Below are 22,060 nucleotides of genomic sequence, written 5' to 3' on the forward strand. Positions count from 1 at the left end.
TGTAGACCAGGCTGGCCTTAAACTCCCAGAGTTCTGCCTGCCAAAGGCATGCACCATCATGCATGGCTTGTTTGTTTCTGAGATGGGATCTTACCATGATGCCTAAGCTGGTCTTGACCTGGTGTATTTGAACATCCTCCTGTCTCAGCTTCCTAAGTGGTGGGATTGCAGATACATGTCTCTCAACTTTTTTCTTTTATTTCCTTTCGTTTTAAGTAGTCTTTCTCTCTTTTACTTTCTTTTTTCTTTTCCCTTTTTTGACATGAGCATTTTTAAAAGTTCATAGTTTGCTAAAAAAGCAAAACCAAACATTCCTGACTCTTTATACATGTGGAAGAAAATATGATAGAAAAACGGCTAAAGTACCTATGAAACTATTTAGAAAGGACTTAACAAGAATATATGGGACAAAATGACTTCCAAGACATGAGTTATAGCACAAGACACACAGTAGGGTACAGTTTGTGTTAAAACAAACAATATATATAGATAGTATACATACATATATACATATATGTATAATATATATAATATCTAAAAATACCAAATAACATATAGGTAGACACACATGTGTATGTCTAGGAAGGCAGAGAAAAAGTATAGAGGGAGTTATTCCATGGTACTTAGAGTGATTTCCTCGAGGGATGAATCTGGAATAAAGGTTCAGGTCAAAAATGAGGAGAAAGCTATAACCTTGTATGTTATGTCTAACTTAGGCACTGAAAATGTAGGCATATGAGTTGTATAACTAAAAATTAATATACAGTTACCTATAGATATATTTCAACAGAGAGGATTGCTGAATTCCCAAGAGGTTTTTTGGTTTTGGGTTTTGGTGTTTGGAGGGGGGTGTTTTGTTTGTTTGTTTGTTTGTTACAATAAATGTGGTGTGGAACCACTGTGGAGTGACATCCTGGATATTGATATGCCCCTGAAACACACTGATATTGTGTTTTTTTCTCTTATTTTCTGAGTTTTTGTTAAAATGTGAAAGGTAAACCAAAAACAGGTCTTCTTCTAGTAGGGATTGCTACAATTATCAATGGAAAGACCTTTAGATCCAAACTGTTCTTAGCCTCCGTGCTGGTTAATCATCAACTTGACAGAACCTAGAATCACCTGGAAGAGAGTCTTAGTGGGAACTATCAAGATGAGATTTGTGTGTAGGGGATTGTCTTGATCACTAATTTGACTTAGGAAGACCCAGTCCACTGTGAGCAACACCATTCCCTAGGCAGAGGGTGCTGAAGAGTATAAGAGAGCAAAAAGCTAGCTGAGAGCAAGCAAGCAAGCAGGCCTGGATCCATTCATGTCTCTGTTTTTTACTGTGGACATGATGTGACTAGCAGTTTGAGTTCCTGCCTGCTTCCCCTCAATGGTGGACTTAACCTGGAATTATAAGACGAATAAACCCTTTTCCTCTAAGTTGCTTTTTGTCAGAGTGTTTCATCACAGCTACAGAAATGAAACCAAAACAGCCTCTTAACACCCTGTGGTATCCCATGAAACTTAGGGTGAAGAGCCAAGAAAAATGACAAGGAAATGAGAGGCCTATAATAGTCAGAAGGCCACTGGATGACAGTCATGGATGAGCCTGAATACCGCTTTGACCGCTAGTTTCAGCCACCTTCAATCCCAGTGTTTTAGAGTACCACACATACACCTAGAACAAGGAATACCTCACACCCTAAGGATACCCGTGAAATGGGAAGCGTGTTTCAAACAGGATGTCACATTCTTCTGCCAGTACCCATCTATTCACAGATCCAAAAGTAGATATTAAAAAAAGAAGTTGTGCAATTTGAAGCTAAGCCAGACAGGTATACCCTGAGTCTCAGGAACATGCTAGAAGCTGGCATCCCCTTTAGATCATTAAGAGTCTTGCCTGCCTGACAAGCCTTGTGAAGAACCACTTCTCATTTTGAATCAAGCCATCTATAAAACGTAATAAGCCACAGCTATCAAAATGCCAAGGGGGGAGTCCAAACTCCCATGGGCACCAGTGTCAGGTCCCTGAGGCTTAGACCCATGTTCCAGAGGGAATTGCTGACATGAGGGGTGTAGAGCAGGCATTTCTTATAAGAAGTGTGTTCCAACATTGTGAATTCTCCAAATCCTTGCTTTTTGATATCCATCTTCTATCCCTGGAGCATTTGAAGATAGATTTAAACACTTGGTTCAATTTACAAAGAGGACAAGCCATTCCTCAGACACTGGATGGGAAACGCAAAGGTTCCAGAACCTAGTAGGACCATGGAAATGTGGGAACTTTGTTTCTTAAGATGCATTAACTTCAGAAATGCCAAGTGGGTGGAGCACTCAAGCCGACTCTTGAGTTCCTTCATAATAGCACCATTGTGCCTTCTGTCTACTCCAAGTTTAATGAGTTTTAATATTACCCCTCCAAGCCAGGGAGTGCCTTGTATCCACAGAAACATCCTTCTGAATCTGAACAGAAGTGTCTTATTTACTTTCCCCTGATAGATAGAATCTTGGTTTAAAGGTCACAACGAAACGTTGCATTGCGTAAGGAAACAGACCCTGGGTTCTCGTCCTTTCAGCACCGCCTGTTGTTCTCAAGTGCATCAAGATCTCTCCCTGATGTCAAGGGGGTTCGCAGCTTAAGTACAAATGGGGGGAAAGAATTCAGTTCAGGGCAAGGAGAGTACTGCTCCTCACACATGCAGGACCGCAAGAGACCACCGTGGACCACAGGGGTCTGAGGAAACCAGCAGGAAAGGACTTACGACCTTCCTTCACCCCACAGAACCAGAACCACCTGAACACAGAGGCTGCAGAGACCAACAGCCCAGCTCACACTCCCCTCCCCAACACAGCACCATGTGGAATCTGTGAAAGTCGGATGGATCTGAGAATCTCGCCTTTCATCTCAACGCATCTGTGCCCACAATTCACTCCTTACGTATGCTTTTATTTCTTATTTTCTATTATCTGGTTCCTACTCTTGCCCATGTCTCCTGGCAGTTTTGTTTTTATTTGTAGACTGCTTGGTTCGGCTTCGGGACCTTTGCTGAGGTTTCTCTAGTGGTTTATTACAGGGCAGTCTTTACTCTTCAGCACATCTCACACATCCTTTCTTTTTTTTCTCATCTTTATCCCCTCCTCTTTTCACTTCTTAATTGTGATATACATATATTTAAAAATTAAACATCTGCGGGCCCTTAATAGTACCCCAAACTTCCTCTTTCTGGGTATTTTCCTACCTCGACATTTTTCTCTTCTTTTTCAAGCCAGATCTAATACTTAATTCTTGCCCTCACCAACCCCACCCACCCACTTAAAACTTATTAGCTAAAATGGGTGTTTACTTCATGCTATTCTTCAAAGAAGCAACTAATGTTGAAGTGTTTCTCAACTATTCTGTAGAATAATAAAGGAAGGACCTGCTACCAAGCTCTCTTCATGAGGCGACTCTTATCCTGATACCAAAGCCAGACAAAGAAGCAACAAAGAAAGAAAATTACAGACCAGTCTTCATGGTGAATGCAGATGTAAAAATTCTCAACAATGTGTTTACCAACAAAATCAAAAGAAAAATCAATATGGTCATTCACCACAATCTAGTTGGCTTTTTTTCCAGAGATGCAGGGATGGTTCCATATATGTAAATTAATAAGTATTATAAATTACATACATGGTCTCAAGGGCATAAATTACAAGGTCATCTTAACAGATGCAGAAAGGCTTTTTGACAAAACTCATCATGTTAAATTTTTGAAAGAACTCAGAATAGAAGAAATATGTCTTAAGATAATAAGGGTTATATGTGAACAATAAAGGCTATATAATGACAAACCTATAGGCAACATTTTTATAAGAGGGGGGGGGGGGGACACGACACTCAAGGCATTTCTCTGTTGTTTGAATCTTAGATGGTCTTTTAATAAAATACCCAGAGCCAGATATTAGAATGAAAGCTGAAAGATCAGAGAAGCAGAACAGCCAGCCACTAGTTCTTACCTCTACAAAATCATCAGCCTAAAGAGAGTGAGTTCCTGTTTCCTCGTGCCTTATATACCTTTCTGTGTCCTGCCAAATACTTCCTGGGATTAAAGGCCTGTGCGCTTCCCAAGCAAAGACATGAGATCTCAAGTGCTGGAATTAAAGGTGTGTGCCACCACCGCCTGACCTCTGTGTCTAATCTAATGGCTGGCTCTGTCCTCTGATCCTCAGGCAAGTTTATTTAGGGTGCACAATATATCGCATTTCTCCTATCAAGAACAAAAAAAAAAGAGGTGTCTATATTTTTGCTCTTGTACAATTTGTTACTGGAAATCTTAGTTAAAACAATAAAACAAGAGAAGAAACTACTTAGGAAAAGGAATGATTAGGAAATAAGTCATAGTATATACATTTGCAGGTGATTTATACAAAAGAGACCCTAAAGACTCTATCTAAACTTTTATAATTCATAAACATGCTCAGTAAAGTGACAGGATTCAATATTATCATGCAATAATCAGTAGCCTTCCTATATATACTGTGAAAAAAATCAGGGAAGCAATCATTCACAATAGCTTCAAAAATACCTTGGAAGGCAGAAGAGATTGCGCAGCAGTTTAGGGAACTTACTGCTCTAGCAGAGGACTTGGGTTCAATTCCCCACACCCAAAAGCTCACAACCACCTGTAACGGTTCCAGGTGACCTAACCCCCTCTTCTCTCCTCCAGAGACCCTAGGCACATCTACAGGCCAAACACCCACACAGGATATTAAAACAAATAAATTTAAGATATTTTAAATGCCTTGGAATAAACCTAACTAATACTAGTAAGATCTCTATGTGGAAACTTGTAAGTGCTAAAGAGGGAAATTGAGGAAGACCCTAGAAAATGGAAAGACTTTCCCATGTACATGAACTTGCAGGATTAATTCTGTGAAAATGGCCATCTTACCAAAAGCAATCTACAGATTCAATGAGATCTCAATCAAAATCCCAGTGGCACTCTTCATAGAAATTAAAAAAAAAAATCTTAAAGTTCATATGGAAGAACAAAAGACCCTTTGTAACCAAAGCAATCCTGAGCAAAAAGGAATACTTCTGGAAACATCACCATGACTTATACTAAAGAACTGTAGCAATAGAAACAGCATGATACTGGCATAGAGAGTTAAATGGGTCAATGAAACAGAACAGAGGACCCAGATATAAGGCCATGCAACTATAGCCATCTGAGTTTGACAGGTACCAAAAATACACAGAGGAGAAAGGACAACATTATCAACAAACGGTACTGAAAAAAATCGTAAATCTACATACAGGAGAATGAACCTAGATCCATATCTCTCACCCTGCACAAAACTCAACTCTAAATAGATCCTGGGCATCAGCGTAATGCCTGATATTCTTGAGCTGCTGGGAGTCGGGGAAAGAAATATCCTCATAGGCATAAAGAAAAAGAATTTTCTGATAGAGCTCCAATTGTTCAAGAAATAAGGCTAATAATTGACAACTAAGACTTTGTAAATTTAAAAGGCAGAGGGAAGATGTCAATTGACTAGAGAGACAGCCTACAGAATGGGAGAAAATATTTGCAGAAATATATCCAACAGGGGATTAGAGTCCAGCTTATGCAAGGAACTCAAGAAACTAAACACCAAGAAAACAAACAACCAGTCAAAATGTGGGCTATGGCCCTGAACACAGAGTTCTCAAAAGAGGATACAAATGGCTAGTAACATTTTTAAAGTGTTTGACATCATTAGCTATCAATGTGAATTAAAACTACTTTGAAATCCCACTTCACCTCAGTCAGAATGGCTATCACGAAGAAACCAAGGGACAACAAATGCTAATGAGGATGAGGAGAAGCCTTATCCACTATCAGCAGATACATTAACAGCCACTACAGAAGTCAGTCTAGACCAGTGGTTCTCAAACTTCCAAATGCTGGGACACTTTAATGCAGTCCTCCATGTTGTGGTGACCCCCAATCATAAAATTATTTCACTGATACTTCATAACTGTACTGTTATGAATTGTAATACAAATGTCTGATGCAGGATATCTGATATGTGAGCCCTGTGAAAAGGTCACTTGTCCCCACAAAGGGGTCATGACCCACAGTTGAGAAACATTGGTCTGGAGTCTCTAAAAATAGAATTATAATATGACCCAGCTTTACCACCCACAGGCATATACCCAAAGGACTTTGTATCCTACTATAGAGACACTTGCACATCCATGTTCATTGTCTCTATTCACAATAGCTAGGAAATGGAATCAACAGATGTCAGGATAAGAGAATATTATTTAGCTGCAAAGAAAATGAAATAATGAAATTTTTGCATGGAAATGGATAGAGCTAGAAAATAGTATGCCAAGTGAGATAACCCAGGTACAGAAAGATAAATGCTACATGATCTCTCTCTTATGTAGACATTGGCCTTGAATTTTTCGGTGTGTATGTTTAATTTGGAGTGTCTATAGAGGTCAGAAAACCAGAAAGGGCTCATGGGGGATGCATTAATGAGAGAAGAGGACATATGGGTATAAAATGTTTAAGTGGGGGTGGGGAGTGGGGGAGAGAAAGTGGGGGGTGTTGATTAAAACTAAGGATGTAATGTATGGGAATGCCTTATGGGAACCTACCATTTTGTAAGCTAGTTGGCTGTTAAGTTTTTAAAGGAGTTTATTTAAATGGATGTACTTTGCACGGGTAGACTGATATCTGTAGAAGACATGGGTTATTAATGAAAACCTCAGCACCAGGCATGAGGTATCTCCCTATGAGTTACTGGTCAGGGAGGCCTGACAGGCCTCCAAAACAACGTAAGCTATTGCTATTGTCCTTGGTTATCTGCCATGACTAGATGGTTAAGATACTATTACGGAAGACATCACACACTTTGATTGTAGGACACTAAGAAATCAATCTCCCCTTGGTGTGTGTTTGATTGTTGGTTTGTTTTAGTTTTTGGGTTTTTTTGTTTGTTTGTTTGTTTGTTTTTTGTTTTTTGTTTTGTTTTTTTTTTTGAGACAGGATTTCTCTGTGTAGCAATGGCTGTCCTGGATCTCACTCTGTATCCCAGGCTGGCCTCGAACTCACAGAGATCTGTCTGCCTCTGCCTCATGAGTACTGGGGTTAAAGGCATGTGCTGACCGACAACTTCTTCCCCCATGGCTTTTATAGTAAGAAGGTATTTTGCAGATAGAGAAAAACTATCAATAGTTTTACCCAGTCCTGGATCCTGAATGCATGCTATAGTACCTGCCTGCCAGGCCAGACAAATCCTCGGTGAGGTTACTACTGCTGTGATAAAACACTATGACCAAAAGCAACTCAGGGAGAAAGGGGTTGATCTGACTTATACTTCCACATCACTGTTCATCACTGAAGGAAGTCAGGACAGGGACTTAAACAGGGCAGGAACCTGGAGGTAGGAGCTGATGCAGAGGCCATGGAGGAGTGCTGCTTACTGGTTTGCACCTCATGGCTTGCTCAGCCTGCTTCTTATAGAACCCAGGACCACCAGCCCAGGGATGGCACCATCGACAATGGGCTGGACCTTCCCCATCAATCACTAATTAGGAAAACACCCTACAGACCTGCCTACAGCCTGATCTTAAGGAGGCATTTTCTCAATTGAGACTCCCTCCTCTGTGATAACTCCAGCATGTAACAAGTTGACATAAAACTAGCCAGCACAATGTACCTAGTGGTACAATAATGGCATAAAAGTTCTAGGGGCAACCAACTGCTTTCTGATTGGACTTAAGACCTGCTTCTGTCTATCCAACTAAAGAATCAATATAGTAACTATACCATTTTGCTTCAGCTGTTTAAATTGTATCATTCCCTCACATGTATCTCTCTACCTTTTAAGGGCATTGCTCTCATTATCCTGTTCAGTGAGAAGACTGGGCCGCACCTGCATATGCCTGTAACTCTAGCTACTCTGGAGGATGAGACAGAGGAGAATAAGTTCAAGGCCTTCCTGGGCTACAGTGTGAGTTCAAGGCCAGTCTTGGCAACATAGTGAGATTCTGTCTCAGAGTATAAAATAGAAAAGGGAATCTGAGGATATAGCTAATTGATGAAGCAATTGCTTCATATGCACAAGGCCCAAGTTCCATTTCCAGCACTACAGTAATAATAATAGTAATAATAAAATAAAAAAATAAAGGGCTGTGGATACAGCTCAAGGTAGAGCACCTTCCTAGCACATGTAAGACCCTCCGTTTGACCTCTAGTGCTGAAGAGAGACAGACAGACAGACAGACAGAGAGAGAGAGAAGAGCAAGCAAGCACAATGAGGCTGGGAAAGTGGGAAAGTATGAGAACTTCCCCTGGCCCTCTGTTCAAATGCTGTCTCTGAGGAATCCCCTCTGCAAAGCTGTAGTCCCTCCCCACTTCTTCCTTTTCCTCCCTGCCACTCATTTCCTTAGCTATAACATAGAGTAACATTTTTACAATATATGGCATTTGCATTAACTCTTTGAGGGTTTCATACAAGCATACAATGTATTCTGATCTTACCCATTCCCCATCCCTCCCCCTAACTCCTCCTAGGTTTTATTTACTTTTTATTGCCTATCCAACCCTTTTCACATATCAAATTCATGGGAGAACAGGGCTGTCTTTGTTTGCTGCTGTTTTCCCAGCACACAAAATACCTGGCATGGAGTTAATACTCAATAAATATTTGCAGAATAAAAAGAAATTATGAAAGCTGTCTCAGGCTGCAGCTAGTAGTTGGTAGACTCAGTATTTGGACCCAAGACTATAACCAGCTGTGGAATAATCCTTTTGTACACTGTGAATGTGTGTTACTCTCGCTGGTTAATAAAGAAGCTGATTGGCCTACAGCAAGGCAGAATAAAATTATGCTGGATAATCAAACTAAAGATATTGATGGAGAAGGGCAGAGAGATGCCAGCAGAAGCACAGAGAGGCAAGATGGGCATGCATGCCATGCTGAGAAAAGGTACCAAGCCATATGGCAAAGTGTAGATAAGAAATATGAGTTAATTTAAATGTAAGAGTTAGCTAGCAACAAGCCTGGGCTATTGGCAGAGCATTTATAATTAGCATTAAGCCTCTGTGTGTTTATTTGGGAGCTGCTGGAGGGACAGAAACTTCTGCTTACAAAATCCCTCAAGCACTCTTTTTCGTGGCGCCTCCTAGGTGGTCGGCCGTGTCAAGATGAAGCTGAATATCTCCTTCCCTGCCACCGGCTGTCAGAAACTCATTGAAGTGGACGATGAGCGCAAGTTTCGTATGTTCTATGAGAAGCGCATGGCCACAGAAGTGGCTGCCGATGTGCTGGGTGAAGAGTGGAAGGGCTATGTGGTCCGAATCAGTGGCGGGAATGACAAACAAGGTTTTCCCATGAAGCAAGGCGTGTTGACCCATGGCAGAGTGCGCCTGCTGTTGAGTAAGGGGCATTCTTGTTATAGACCAAGGAGAACTGGAGAGAGGAAGTGCAAGTCTGTCCGAGGATGCATCGTGGATGCTAATCTCAGTGTTCTCAACTTGGTTATTGTCAAAAAACGAGAGAAGGATATTCCTGGACTGACAGATACTACTGTGCCTCGTCGGTTGGGACCTAAAAGAGCTAGCAGAATCTGAAAGCTTTTTAATCTCTCTAAAGAAGATGATGTCCGCCAATATGTGGTCAGAAAGCCGTTGAACAAAGAAGGTAAGAAGCCCAGGACCAAAGCACCCAAGATTCAGCGTCTTGTTACTCCACGTGTCCTGCAACACAAACGCCGTCGTATTGCTCTAAAGAAACAACAAACCAAGAAAAACAAGGAGGAGGCTGCAGAATATGCTAAACTTTTGGCCAAGAGAATGAAGGAAGCCAAAGAAAAGCACCAGGAACAGATCGCCAAGAGACGTAGGCTGTCCTCTCTGAGAGCTTCTCCTTCTGAGTCCAGTCAAAAATAAGTCTTTAGGGGTAACAAATAAATGATCATACCTTAAAAAAAAAAAAATCCCTCAAGCACACTGTCGTACATGTTGCTGTCAGTAGAAGTTGCTCAGTGTTTTACGGTGCTAGGGCTTCTATCACAAAAGAACAGAAACTAGAAATTTATTTCTCATGATTCTGGAAGTTTGAGAAGTCTATGACCCAGGTGATTAAAAAAAAATGGCATCCGAAATGAGGATCCACTTCCTGGTTCATAGATAATGTCTTCCTCACATGCCTAATGGGACACAGGGCATCTTTCTTAGGCTACTTTTACAAAACAATGAATATCACTCATGAGGTCTTGACCCTTAAGACAGAATAACATCCATTCATAAGGCTTTACTACTGAGTACCATCACTTGGGTGCTGGGATCTCAACATATGAATGGGGGCATGCAAATAATCAAGCCCTCACACTTAGGCTGCTCTTTTCTAAGGATTCATCTGACTTCACATCAAAGTACTTTGCAGGAATTCCAGGCTGCCTTGGCCTTTCTCTGTTTTCCCATCCTGTGGGGACTAAGCTGTTAGCATATTTACTTGAACACCACAGAAGGACACAGTGGAGTGAATGAGAGTCCTTAGTTGAGGTTCTAAATCTATCAAACAGGGCAACTGAGAAAGAGTTATCATACCTTTGTATATCTCAACAAATTTATCAGCCATGGATGGATATTCTGTTCAGCCCTAATTGTCTTGCATTCCTAGAGTCAATATAAATGATGGGACTCTAAAGAATGCCAGAAGTCTCCAAATACAAAACCAATTTTTATGAAATTGAAATTGGAAAATAGGTGTGTATATTATAGCTAAGATTCCATTCCTATCCCGCTAAACCAAATAATAACAACAACAATAAAATTAGGACATTCTCTAAGAAAACTCACAAAAACATTAACAGCAGAGCTCTTTTGAACCAGGGACAATTCATTTTCTTTTCACTCTTATGTATTTATTATATTATTTTTGTAACTTAAAATACACTGTTTTTTAAAAGTTTAAAAGTGAAACAAAATGCATCTGATACAGCTTTTCAGGCTAATAAAGTTTTATTAAAAGGACAGCAATCATCTGTTCTATAATTTAAAGTGCCATTAAGTGATAAGCATTTATAGTTCTTCTAAGAAGACTAAGCTATTTTATAAAGCTTAAAACAGCAGGGGTGCAGGTTGGAAAGGTTTCGTTGGCTGTTATTGCATTTCAAGCATGGATTAGATGTATCAGTAATATGCAGAAGACATACACAGCCCCCTACTCTGACCACCTGACACTTTACTCCTTTTCTATACACAAAACCAATTGTCTCTGCTGGGTTTCCTTCAACCCTAGGTAAGGGTATTCACGGAACACTGACCCGACGCTAAAGTCTGCAGTAGGTCTTAGATGGCCAATGCTCTCACCACTAACACAGTTTGAATTCTGCCCTTTCCCCGCTGCAGTGAGCTCTCTGGACCACCCCCTCTTCCGGCCCCAGTGTCTTGTTGCCCTCTTGTTCTGTGTGCCAGTCTTCTCGACGACGTTGGCAGCCATCATCTCTCTTCCTATGCCCTCAGATTTGACCAAAGCAGAACCATGTGCCTATGAGAAAGGGGGACAAGAGGAAAGTATGTCCCATGCATAGACCCACTAACCGTCTTGGTGTCACCTTGTCCTCCAAGAACAATAGGGCAGTAATTAGCTTGGCTTGGCCAGCCAGCCAGCCCATGATAAAAGGCAATGAATGGCAGTAAACGAAAAGACAAAAAAAAATAAGTTTATAAGCAGCATAGCTTTAAACATTTTATTATCATTTTAAATAAGAAGGTTCAGACCTTTAATTACATAATTAATAGCCAAGAAGATACTTGTCTGGACAGAGGGCATACCAACTTCAAGCACCCAAGTGAGGATGCCCAAAAGCAAGTTGGACACAGCAAGGTACAAATTATAAATCCTTTTACAGACAGCAACATCTAAACTCCTCTGATCTGCCTCATGAATCTGCTTCCAGAAAGCAGCGTTCTGTTATCCCTGCGGGAGCCATCATAACTGGCAGTCAGAAACCTGGAGGGTGGGGTACAGTCAGGAAGGTGCTATGTGCTTTTAGTGAGAGCAACAGCGTTTCTTTCCAGAATAAAGTGCTCATTTCACAAATGCCCTAGTCATATCTGTGTGTGTGTGTGTGTGTGTGTGTGTGTGTGTGTGTGTGTAAGGACATGTACACAAGCACAATGCCAAGTATAAATCCCATCTGGGCCTAGGGTCAGTGCTGGATTTCAACTCCATTGTTCAATTTTCTTTCACGATCATCTTGCTGCCAAGGTATAGTGAAGAATTAAGGAAGGTATCTTGAACCAAAAGTGAAAAGTCGAGGTCTTCTCACCGCCACACTCTGGTTCATTTCCAAGTCTGTTTGCTTCTTGTCAAGATGATGATGATGGTGGTGATAATGGTGATGACGATGACGATGACGATGATATGACTGTTGGTAACAATGATGGTCATGATGGCCTCAGCCCAGTGGTTACATATGAGCAGGAGCTGATGCTGCAGAATCTTGACTGGGAGAAGGAGCAGTGAGTTATCCTGAGACTTCGATGTCAAGCCAAAGGCAGAAGAGAGAAAATCAAGTGAGGGGATGCCAAGGTGACCATGTAAAATAGAAATCTCTAATGGAGTAGCTAGCTATCCAAAGGGACAGGGTGCAGAGGGACGAGATAATGTCAAGTTCAATGTTGATCCACGCCTATGTAGATCTGAATTCAAGGCTCACAGAACCTGAGACAAATAAGCCTTAGAATGGTAATTCCTAGAGGTTCTGGGTAAAGACCCTAGCCTATACAAGAAGTCTCTAGAGAGGCATTTTTTCTTTCTTTTTGTTTTTGAGATTGGGTTTCTCTGTGTAGCTCTGGCTGTCCTGGAACTCACTCTGTAGACCAGACTGGCCTCAAACTCATAGAGATCCACCTGCCTCTGCCCCGAGTGCTGAGATTAAAGGTGTGCGCCACTATTGCCTGACTTCTCTAGAGAGGCTCAAGGAGTCCAGAGAAGCAGGCTGTGGTTGAAATCTAATTCTCAGAGAATAAAAAGTAATAAAGAATAAAGAGAAAGGTGGACACATACACAGCCACAGTCAGGTAACTCTGCACCCACAAGTGCGGAGAGCCAGGTATAAGGCAAGAAGAAGAAACTGAGGGACTAATACCTCTGTGCCTTCATCAGGACTGACTCAAGAGCTGACTCTGGGGCCCTGACGTTGTAGCAGAGCTCACAGTACCAAGGGAAATCAGAGAGGAACTCGAGATTCAGCACCCAGGCACTAACTAACAGACAAGCCCCCGGAGGAAAGAAAATGTATTGAAATAACCATGAAAGATTAAAACGACATCTGCATCTACTCCAGGTTGACAGCAACAGAAACCTGTTTGACAACTCTTTTGTGTCTCCACAAAGTGAGCATTTATGTAAAAATCAATACTGGGAATTCTTCAGCACGCCTCCACTGTAGATGGGTAGGAGGCCGGGTTCCCAGGGTCAGGTGCTGCCTCCTTTGATATGAAGAAGATTGGGAGCCAGGATAACCAAACCATCTTGCAAGAGATGCCTCTTACAAGAAGGCTCCCTCAAAAGCCAGAAAGAGGTCATAACTAGGAGAAACTTGGACAAACTGGTATCCTACAACAACAGCTGAACTACTGCCCTTCGCCAGGCACTTCCTGACCAGCTTTTGGATGCGTGCAGAACAAGCATTGGCTCACCCAGCTGTGGACTGTCTCTTGTCTTTCAACACAAGGGAAAGTCAACACCTTGGAAACAGAGAGGCTCCCTAGAGCATAGGTTTTCAGTTCCGGCTGCACCTAGAATCATTTTGAAAGTTTTCTTTACAAACAGTTCCATGGCTCTATCCTTAGAGAGTGTGACTTTTTCTGCCTGGGAAAGCAGTCTGTCTGGGGATGTTTTGAAAGCACCACAGGTGATCCACACAGCTGGACAGGGAGAGCAGTTTCTCAAACTCCAGCTACACAGGAGTCTCTTACAACAGCACAAAACACACAGACAAATCCTTGTCTGTTTCGCTCCCTCCCAGGTCATACCCAAACTGTTTGTCCACAGGCCATAGGCTGAGGTGTGAAGAACAAGGACCTGTGACCGGAAAGGAAGTTCCACCCAGGGCTCCTGATACATGGGTGCTCCCTGGTCAGCATACACCCTACCCATCCCAATCTGTGGACTCTGCTTCAGCAATGTGTCCAGTTGAACAGATGTCCCAGGGCTCAGAAATGACCCTCTGAGTTAGTTATGATAATAAGCAATAGCCCAAATGTCCAGTGAGTCTTCAAATAAACTAGGACAATGCTAATAGTAAGCCAACAGTCAGAGTCAAGCAGTGAACTTTTGAAAAATGAATCTGCTTTTGTTGTACTTTGGCTCTGTTTGTGGGGAAAGTCCACAAGCAAAAGCTTGTACAGCCCTGGCTCAGACAGATGGCAAACAGGGCTGTAAATGAGGAAGAGGGGTGGTAAGGATGGAGGGCTCCACCAGCACAGAGTGCTACAGACCATATCGATATGTAAAAAATCGGGCCACAGTCACATCAAGGTTTGACTCAATGGATACCTCCTACAGTGACAACTACACTTGTACATCTTGGTCTTCCTCATCTCTGCCTCCTTCAACTCCCTTTCCTGGCCAAAAGTGTCCAGCAAGATGAACCACATACCCCACGGAACCATCAAATGTACGCGTTCCTTTTGCCTTACCTCCAAAGTTCAGGGACCATCTCCTCACTGGGGCTCCCGACACAGGATCCCTCTCATGGCACCGTCTCTCTCACACATTTCCAGTGACTGTGCTGAAAACACCCGCCCTGTAAGACCCTGTCTCGCTCACGTGTTTCTCTTCTAGTCACTCCAAACCACTGCCAGCCCTGACATCCTCGGGCACACCTAGGATATTCTCTTGTTGCTGTGGTTTGACCATACGCTATTGCTCTCAACTTTACCATCTTTTCATCTTTTCATAAGAATATGGTGTATCTCTAAGCCACATCCTAAACTTCTGTTTGGTGTCCATGTCCTTCTTTTATCTCCTTGCCTAGTTGGGTTCTTTGCAAATAATAGATGCTTGCTAAACTCTCTGTCATGTTCAGCACAGTTTCTGAACCTGAGATTCCCAGAGGCAGGGGAGATTCTTGGGAATTTGTACTCACAGCCTTCTAACTAAGATCAAATGTCTTTGTCACCTTAGTGGCCCTCTAATGTGAAAGTCTCTTGCTGTTGTGTGGCACCTCACATTCCCACTCTGGAGCCCCTCAAAGCCCTGCTTTAAGGTCAGACAGACATCCTATCTAGTCCAACCTCTGTGCTGGGTATACATCTATTCCCATAATGCAACCCTGGGGCTCACGCCATTTTCACTCCTCCTAAGGACGGCTGGGCTCCTTGCAGAGCCAGGTCTTCAGCCTGTTCCTCTGAAGAGAAAAACAAGAGGGTGTGGTTGGGAGAAAAGCAGAGTCCCAGCCAAATAAATGTCTCCTGGAAAAACCACTCATGCAGAACAAACAGGTATGACCACTCTGCCCGCTCTGTGCCCGTACAAGGCCACAGATGTGTCCACAGCAAGCCACCCAAAATTCTCTGCACAGACCCACGAAACATCTCTGGGGGAAGAGCGACTGCCTCAAATAATAATAATAATAATAATAATAATAATAATAATAATCACAGTCACGGAATATTCCCAGAGGAATACTTTGGAAGCAGTCTTGCTGTGGGGGAGGGAGGTCTTCAGAATCACTTGGTAGCTGGTAGCTCTTGACAAACAACAGAAGAGAAATTAGATACCTCAGCTATACATTTCTGCTTCTGCCCCAGGGCTCAGTGCACGGAACACCCCATATCCCTCCCCACCCCCTGGATGCAGGGCCAAAACCACTGCCCTGGGTTGCATGCATGACTTTGCCTTAGCTGGATTATGTGTTGGCGTTGTTCACTAAAAGCTTCCCTGAATCCTCTCTCACCCCCACCCCCCACCTCGTGGCTTTCCTGTCTATTAAGACAAACTTTCCCCCTTAACCCCTTCCTCTGTCGTTCTAGAGAGGGGGGAGAGTTAAATCCAGGCAAGGCTGAGGACGGAGGAAAAGATGTTACCATGAAATTGCTAATTGAGGAAGTAGCGACCTGAAGAGGCTAATTTGCACTGACCTATTTAAACTATCTAGCAGCAGATCACACAGGAGTCGAGGCCCAGCCCTTTTAGGCGTGAGCCAACTGGCTCTCTTTCAGAATCACAACGATCAATAATTCCACGCCGAGGCCCATCTGATAGGCAATCAGCCCCCCGCCCCTGGAATGCCAGCATTCCTTCCCGCTGTTTTCCCAGTTGTCAGCTCTGTCTATAAATTGTCCATTTATAGCAAATCCAGCACCTGCTAGGAACACCTCACCCTGCCAAGTGTTGGAGTGCATCTCAGAAAAAGCCACTATAGACACCCCCCAACCCTTCCTCCTCCCCCCCACCCCCCTACCCCCCCCCTGCGCACCCCCTTCCTTTTTAACCTTTCCCAACCTGGGAATTTGAATATTTGCATAGCATTTCTGAGGGATGGCTTTTTTCTGCACAGGAAAAGCCAGATAATCAATTAACAGTGAGTGTTTTCCTCCACTCTTTAAAAAAGGTGGGGGGTGGGGGGAGACAAGAGAGAGTAAATTCTTTCGGGTTATTTTAAATGTGTCTTTCTTTGGGGACACATTTAAAATAACCCGAAAAAAAATCAGCAGGTTCAAAAACCCCTGGAGACTTTAAGGGCGGGTTGGGGGGGGGAGGCTTCCTTTAAGTTCTATTGTGTAGCTTTTAAGCTCATGGTCAACACCAAACCTATGATGCTGTCTGCTACTTCAAAGTATTGCGTAAAATACATTGAAGCACATTTTCCCGTACTAGAAATATATCCTACCCCCTAGTTTGAGTTGTTTTGTTTTGTTTTTCCTTTGCCAATTATCTATTTGTAAAGTGCCTAGAAGTGATTCTCAAAGCCTCACTACACTCTCAATTTCTCGTTCTTTGCATAACAAGATTCCATCAATAGCACCGGGACCGTCTATGGAGTGGAAGGCAGTTGCCTTTCTGGGGATGATGATGGGCAGATGAGATGCTCTGCCAGACAAATTTGCTGAGTAACGGGGGTGGCGGGATGCTAGGGAGACCCCTTAATGCTTCCGTTGACACATTCCCACAGTAATCCTGCTCAAGAGTAAGATTGTCACCTTTTAAAGCCAGAGAGGGAGAGCCTGATTAAGACCACGTGGCAGAGGCAGCTGGTCTGAGCTAAGGACATTCCTGAGTCCCGACTCTGCATTCAAGAAGGCAGCCCTGGATTTTCAGGGAAAGATGGGAGCCTTAATATTACTTTTTTTTTTTTAAATGTTGAGATGTCTGGATTAAAAAGGACACATGCAAGCTTGTTGTTAGTACCAAATCAGTAAAGTCAGATGGTCATGAGAACAGGAAAAACAGGGGTGGTTCCAGAGGAGAATCAGAGGGCTGGAATAAATACCTTTCACCTTTTACCAGCTCTTCCCTGATACTTGAGGCAAGGTGTTTTCCTTTTCGCAGTCTTCTACCTTCTGGTCCCTCTGCCTCGAGGCTTTTGCTATACTTTATATCCAACAAGCTGATCTCAGATTACACGGGCACCCATGATGTCTTTGCAAAATGCAACTAGGTTTCATCAATCCCATGCTCCTTCCTCTAAGGCAAATCACGCTTGCTTACTTCCCAGCCATTCCGTGGCCGTCTATTTTATCAACCAGGATTCTTTCTCTGAGCACACAAGTCAGCCCCCATGGCTGAGCTGATCTCTGAGATGCCCCTGCTGGAGAAAGGAATGTGCACATTAAGATGCTTACAAATCAGTTTGAAAACTCACTGACTCCTGCCCATAAATCTTTGTCCTTAATATTAAAAATCATTTGGAAGTGCTGAAAAGAGAATGAAGTGATCGCTACAGAAAACAGCAACCCCCGCTCTTCCCGGGGCACCGGTTAGCAGCGGAGAGGGGTTAGGCAGATCCAAATCCATATTCTACTACCAAAAATAGAAAAGAGGAAACCTTTGAAGCTAAAGAAGGCCTAAGAATAACTGTCAGCAAAGAGAGAGCCACACGGACAGGAAGCTCTGCTCAAGTGGCAGTTTTGTGCCGGCTTCTCCCCCTCCCCCGGGAGCTTTTCACAGTCGTCCTGTTAAAAAAGATAGCTCTCCAAGGCTCCCCTTCAGCTCGGACATGTCGGCCTGCACAGCCTGGCCTTCCACAGCAGCTCAGGGCCAGCTCTGAACGCTGCCTGCACACAGCCCTGGGGTTTGGTGTCGCTCTCCCGGAGGCTCATTTCAATCTGTTTAAAGCTGAACAGTGACCGTTTCAGAGACTGCGCTGCACAGAGAGCCCTCCGCAGGAAACAGCTGGCTGAGAAAACACTCATTTCCTGTTTGCCTTTTAATTTGCCATTGCACCCCAGCCTAGCTTTCGACTCTCAGTGGCTCTGTCCTTGAGAAAGTCAAAAATGAAGGCAGCAAATTGATGAGGTTTGGTGCGGTCTTTAGGGCCTTAAACGACACTAGACAAGCATATCCTCGAATATTTCCTATAAAAAGGTATTCGTGTTTAAAGAGGCCATTAGGGAAGGCTTCGTAATGATTGGCTGAACAAATACAGGACCAAGTTGGGGGAGGGGCTTGGATTAAGAGGTAGAGAAGGATCCTGATGTCCATGGTGAGAAAACAGTGATTTGAAGCTGAAAGAGGTGGGTAGCTTCTACAATGGGTAGAAGCTGAAAGGTAAGGAAGGAGACATCAGGGGGTCACTGAGTCCTTGCTGTACTTGAAACACAAATTGGAAAAGTTCACCCATAAACCCCTGTGAGGCACGGGGTGAGATTTTATCCCAGGCCCTTCCACAAGGCATGGCCTGCCCCATGCCTTACATGGGGCCTCAGACAAAAAATGTTCACAAGAGATTGAAAGGCCCAAATGGGGAACTAAAGACAAACTGGAAGGAAGTGTGTGTGTGTGTGTGTGTGTGTGTGTGTGTGTGTGTGTGTGTGTGTCATAGAAGCTTCGGTGGCATATCGGAAATCTGGCTGAAGTCAGAATTTTTCTGGTGGTTGGGGTTTCATGGAGGACAGTTAGCAAAATTGATTTCTTCAAAGCCTCATTTTTTATCTGGTGCCAGTCGCATTGGTTTTAAGGGAGCTCTGTTGTTAGTTACACCCAGTCAACTGTTTCCAGAAATAATATGCTTTTTGTATTTGCTTGACAGGATCAAGATCTATGTTCAGATACAAACAGCTCCAATTATCATCTAAGCTCAGCTCTCAACTAAATCATATCATTTGAGCTTCATAGGATGATATTGGAAATGCTTTTCCTTTTTAAAATTTTGGTGGGTGGAGCCAAGGTACCCCATGGTGGAAGAGAGACAGAGATGCCATGCAGACAGCACTCAGTGGAGAGTTATTTGGTGGGGGAAGAGAGAGGGAAGAGGGAAAGAGAAATAGGGAGGGAGAGGAGAGAGAAGAGAGAGAGAGAGAGAGAGAGAGAGAGAGAGAGAGAGAGAGAAGGCAGGGGAGAGGTGGTGGCGGTGGCAGAGGGGGAAGAGAGAGAGCGAAGGGGGAGGAGTCCTTTCTTAAAGGGACCCAGAACATAGGATGATGTCAGGACCCTAGGCAGGCCGGGGGTTTTATCTGCTTATTGGCCCTGATTCCAAGAAGGGGGTCTGAATGCTAACATATATGCGTGTGTGTGTAGGTCCTCCCAGGGGCCAGAAGAGAACGTAGGATCCCCTGGAGCTGGTTACAGGCAGTTGAAAGCTGCTCCCCTTGGGTGCTGGGAATCAAACTCTGGTCCTCTACAAGAGCAGCAAGTGCTCCTAACCACTGAGCCATCTCTCCAGCCCCCACCTGAGAATTTTTATCTAGACTTATCTCAAAAATTCAAGGAATGTTCCACTGAAACAACAGGTTAAATGTCATCACTCAGACTGAATTTTTATTTTATTTTATTTTATTTGTCAGTCCATGGCCTTTAATTGGTACAACAAATTCTTGTCAACTTGGTCAGGTTAGGTCCATGAGTTACATTATGGCTAGGTAATCAGAAGGTGGCCAAAAGCAATGCCTCAGAGAAAACCGAAAGAGAAAGATTAAAACAGGACCTTGCACATTGACTATTAAAACACAATATTAAACACTGAGCCTCTAGCTCAGTGGTAGAGTGCTGGTCTAACATGTACAATGTGATCCTGGCTTCACTGGCCTCACCATCAAGCACACACACACACACACTCATACAACAATGTATCCCTCTGTGACAGATGAGATGCTAAGAGAGGATGGGAAGTGGGCGGGAGGCACACGGGAGCGCTATACTTTCTGCTTAATTTTGTTATGGATCTAAAACTACTCTTAAAATTAAAAAAGTCTATTAGGCGAACACAATCAGTGAAAACTTTAAAGGGCTTGTCTTTTAAAACATGTCAGGTGCATCATCTATGGATCGGGGGACAGACACCCTTTCAGAAATACTATCCTTTTCCCTCCTGTGGGTTCATGCATTTTAGGCAGTGTGTATTTTGAACCTGTTAACACTATCATCAATTGTAGTCTTTTAGATTCACTGTTCACTATTGCTTCTTTTTTTTTTTTTTTTTTTTTTCTTTTGGTTTTGGTTTTTCAAGACAGGGTTTCTTTGTGTAGGCTTGCTGTCTTGGAACTAGCCCTGTAGACCAGGCTGGCCTGGAACTCACAGAGACCCACCTGACTTTTTTTTTTTATATAACTTCAACAATGCACTTGAGCACTGGGCCCCATGGGCTCCTCACTGACTTATGTGCTGTTCAGGCAGACTTTCAAGATCGCTCATTCTTATGTGGAGAGAGAGCCATGGTGACAGATTTCCTATCCACATTTTTCCAGGGACTCTCCATGTCATCTGTGAAGCAGGGGGCAATAAATATGGTGGCTGCTGGGCTTTTTTTTTTTTTTCCACTTAAGGAAACTACTTGATGTGAAATAAATAAGTATACACATACAGACATACAATTTTGGCTTGCAAATACTAGACTTTTGATGGCAAAATCGAAGACGATGAAATATTAGTTACAAGTGATTTCTGCTGGGCTTTAAAAGGGATGTTCTCTAGTGGTCTAGAAAACCCCACTAAGTGCCCTATCTGAAGTGTGGGTTTGGAGGCAGGGGGCATATTAGTTTGTTTTATTTTGCTCTAACCTAGTTTCTCTTTATTAGTTTTGCCCGTGGCAGCAGCTGCTCTTCACACAGCATAAACAATCCAGTGCTTGGCCCTTCATTTTGTGACTAAGAGGGAGCCATTAGTATTTATATGACTGTTTACGGATCCTACTCTTCCTTTTACAGACACCATTTCACTAAGAGCTCAGACAGCTTCTTGAACAAAGCATCATCTTGTCACTGCCTCTTAGTAGAAGGGGAAATAAAAAAAAAAAATGTGGACAAGCTGAGAGTCTCATCCACGACCATACAACAGCAACTGACGGAATTAGGACTCGGTCCTCTGACTTTCTGCTCACATCGGTGATCCTGCCCACACAGCAGTCTCTGGTTCCTTCGAGACATCGCCCAACAGCCTTGCACATCCCAGACAGGTCCCTCGACTCCCAGGATGACAAGCATTCAGCCTGATGGGTGAAGGAGTGAGCAGTAACATACACTGACATCCTCATGACTCAGCATCCAGAAGATGTTAGCCTAGACTACTGTGTTCTCTACTGCCACTGACTCAGAAGGGTAACAACCAGCTTAAATAAGATCTGATACTATGTTGACGGAATTGTAAAGCCAAAAGCAATATTAATTAAGATCATACTTCAAACAGAACAGGTTTCCTGCGGTTTATGTTAGTTGTCTTGAACTGGTTCGGTGCAGTTAAGTGTGATGGTTGTTTTTAACCTGAGAGCATTTTGATGGATGTTACAGTTTGGATCTGGACTGTATCCCTAAAGCCCATGTGTTATAAAAGTTATATAACAGTTTGCTGCTATTAGGGGATGGTGGAGCATGTAAGAGGCAGGGCCTGGTAGGAAGGCTTAGGTCATTAGGGTATGCCCTTATGGGGG

The 22,060-nt window shown here is 43.1% G+C and overlaps 1 protein-coding gene across 1 annotated transcript; it reads left to right on the forward strand.

Annotated features, from left to right (window-relative positions):
- Positions 1-9,167: 9,167 nt before the first annotated feature.
- Positions 9,168-9,958, forward strand: LOC114704144 (40S ribosomal protein S6-like). The gene is given in 1 exon segment (XM_037209564.1): positions 9,168-9,958. A coding segment is annotated over 1 exon segment (744 nt). The 3' UTR covers positions 9,912-9,958.
- Positions 9,959-22,060: the final 12,102 nt, after the last annotated feature.

This window comes from Peromyscus leucopus, chromosome 11 (assembly GCF_004664715.2).
Source record: "Peromyscus leucopus breed LL Stock chromosome 11, UCI_PerLeu_2.1, whole genome shotgun sequence".
Lineage (NCBI taxonomy): Eukaryota > Metazoa > Chordata > Mammalia > Rodentia > Cricetidae > Peromyscus > Peromyscus leucopus.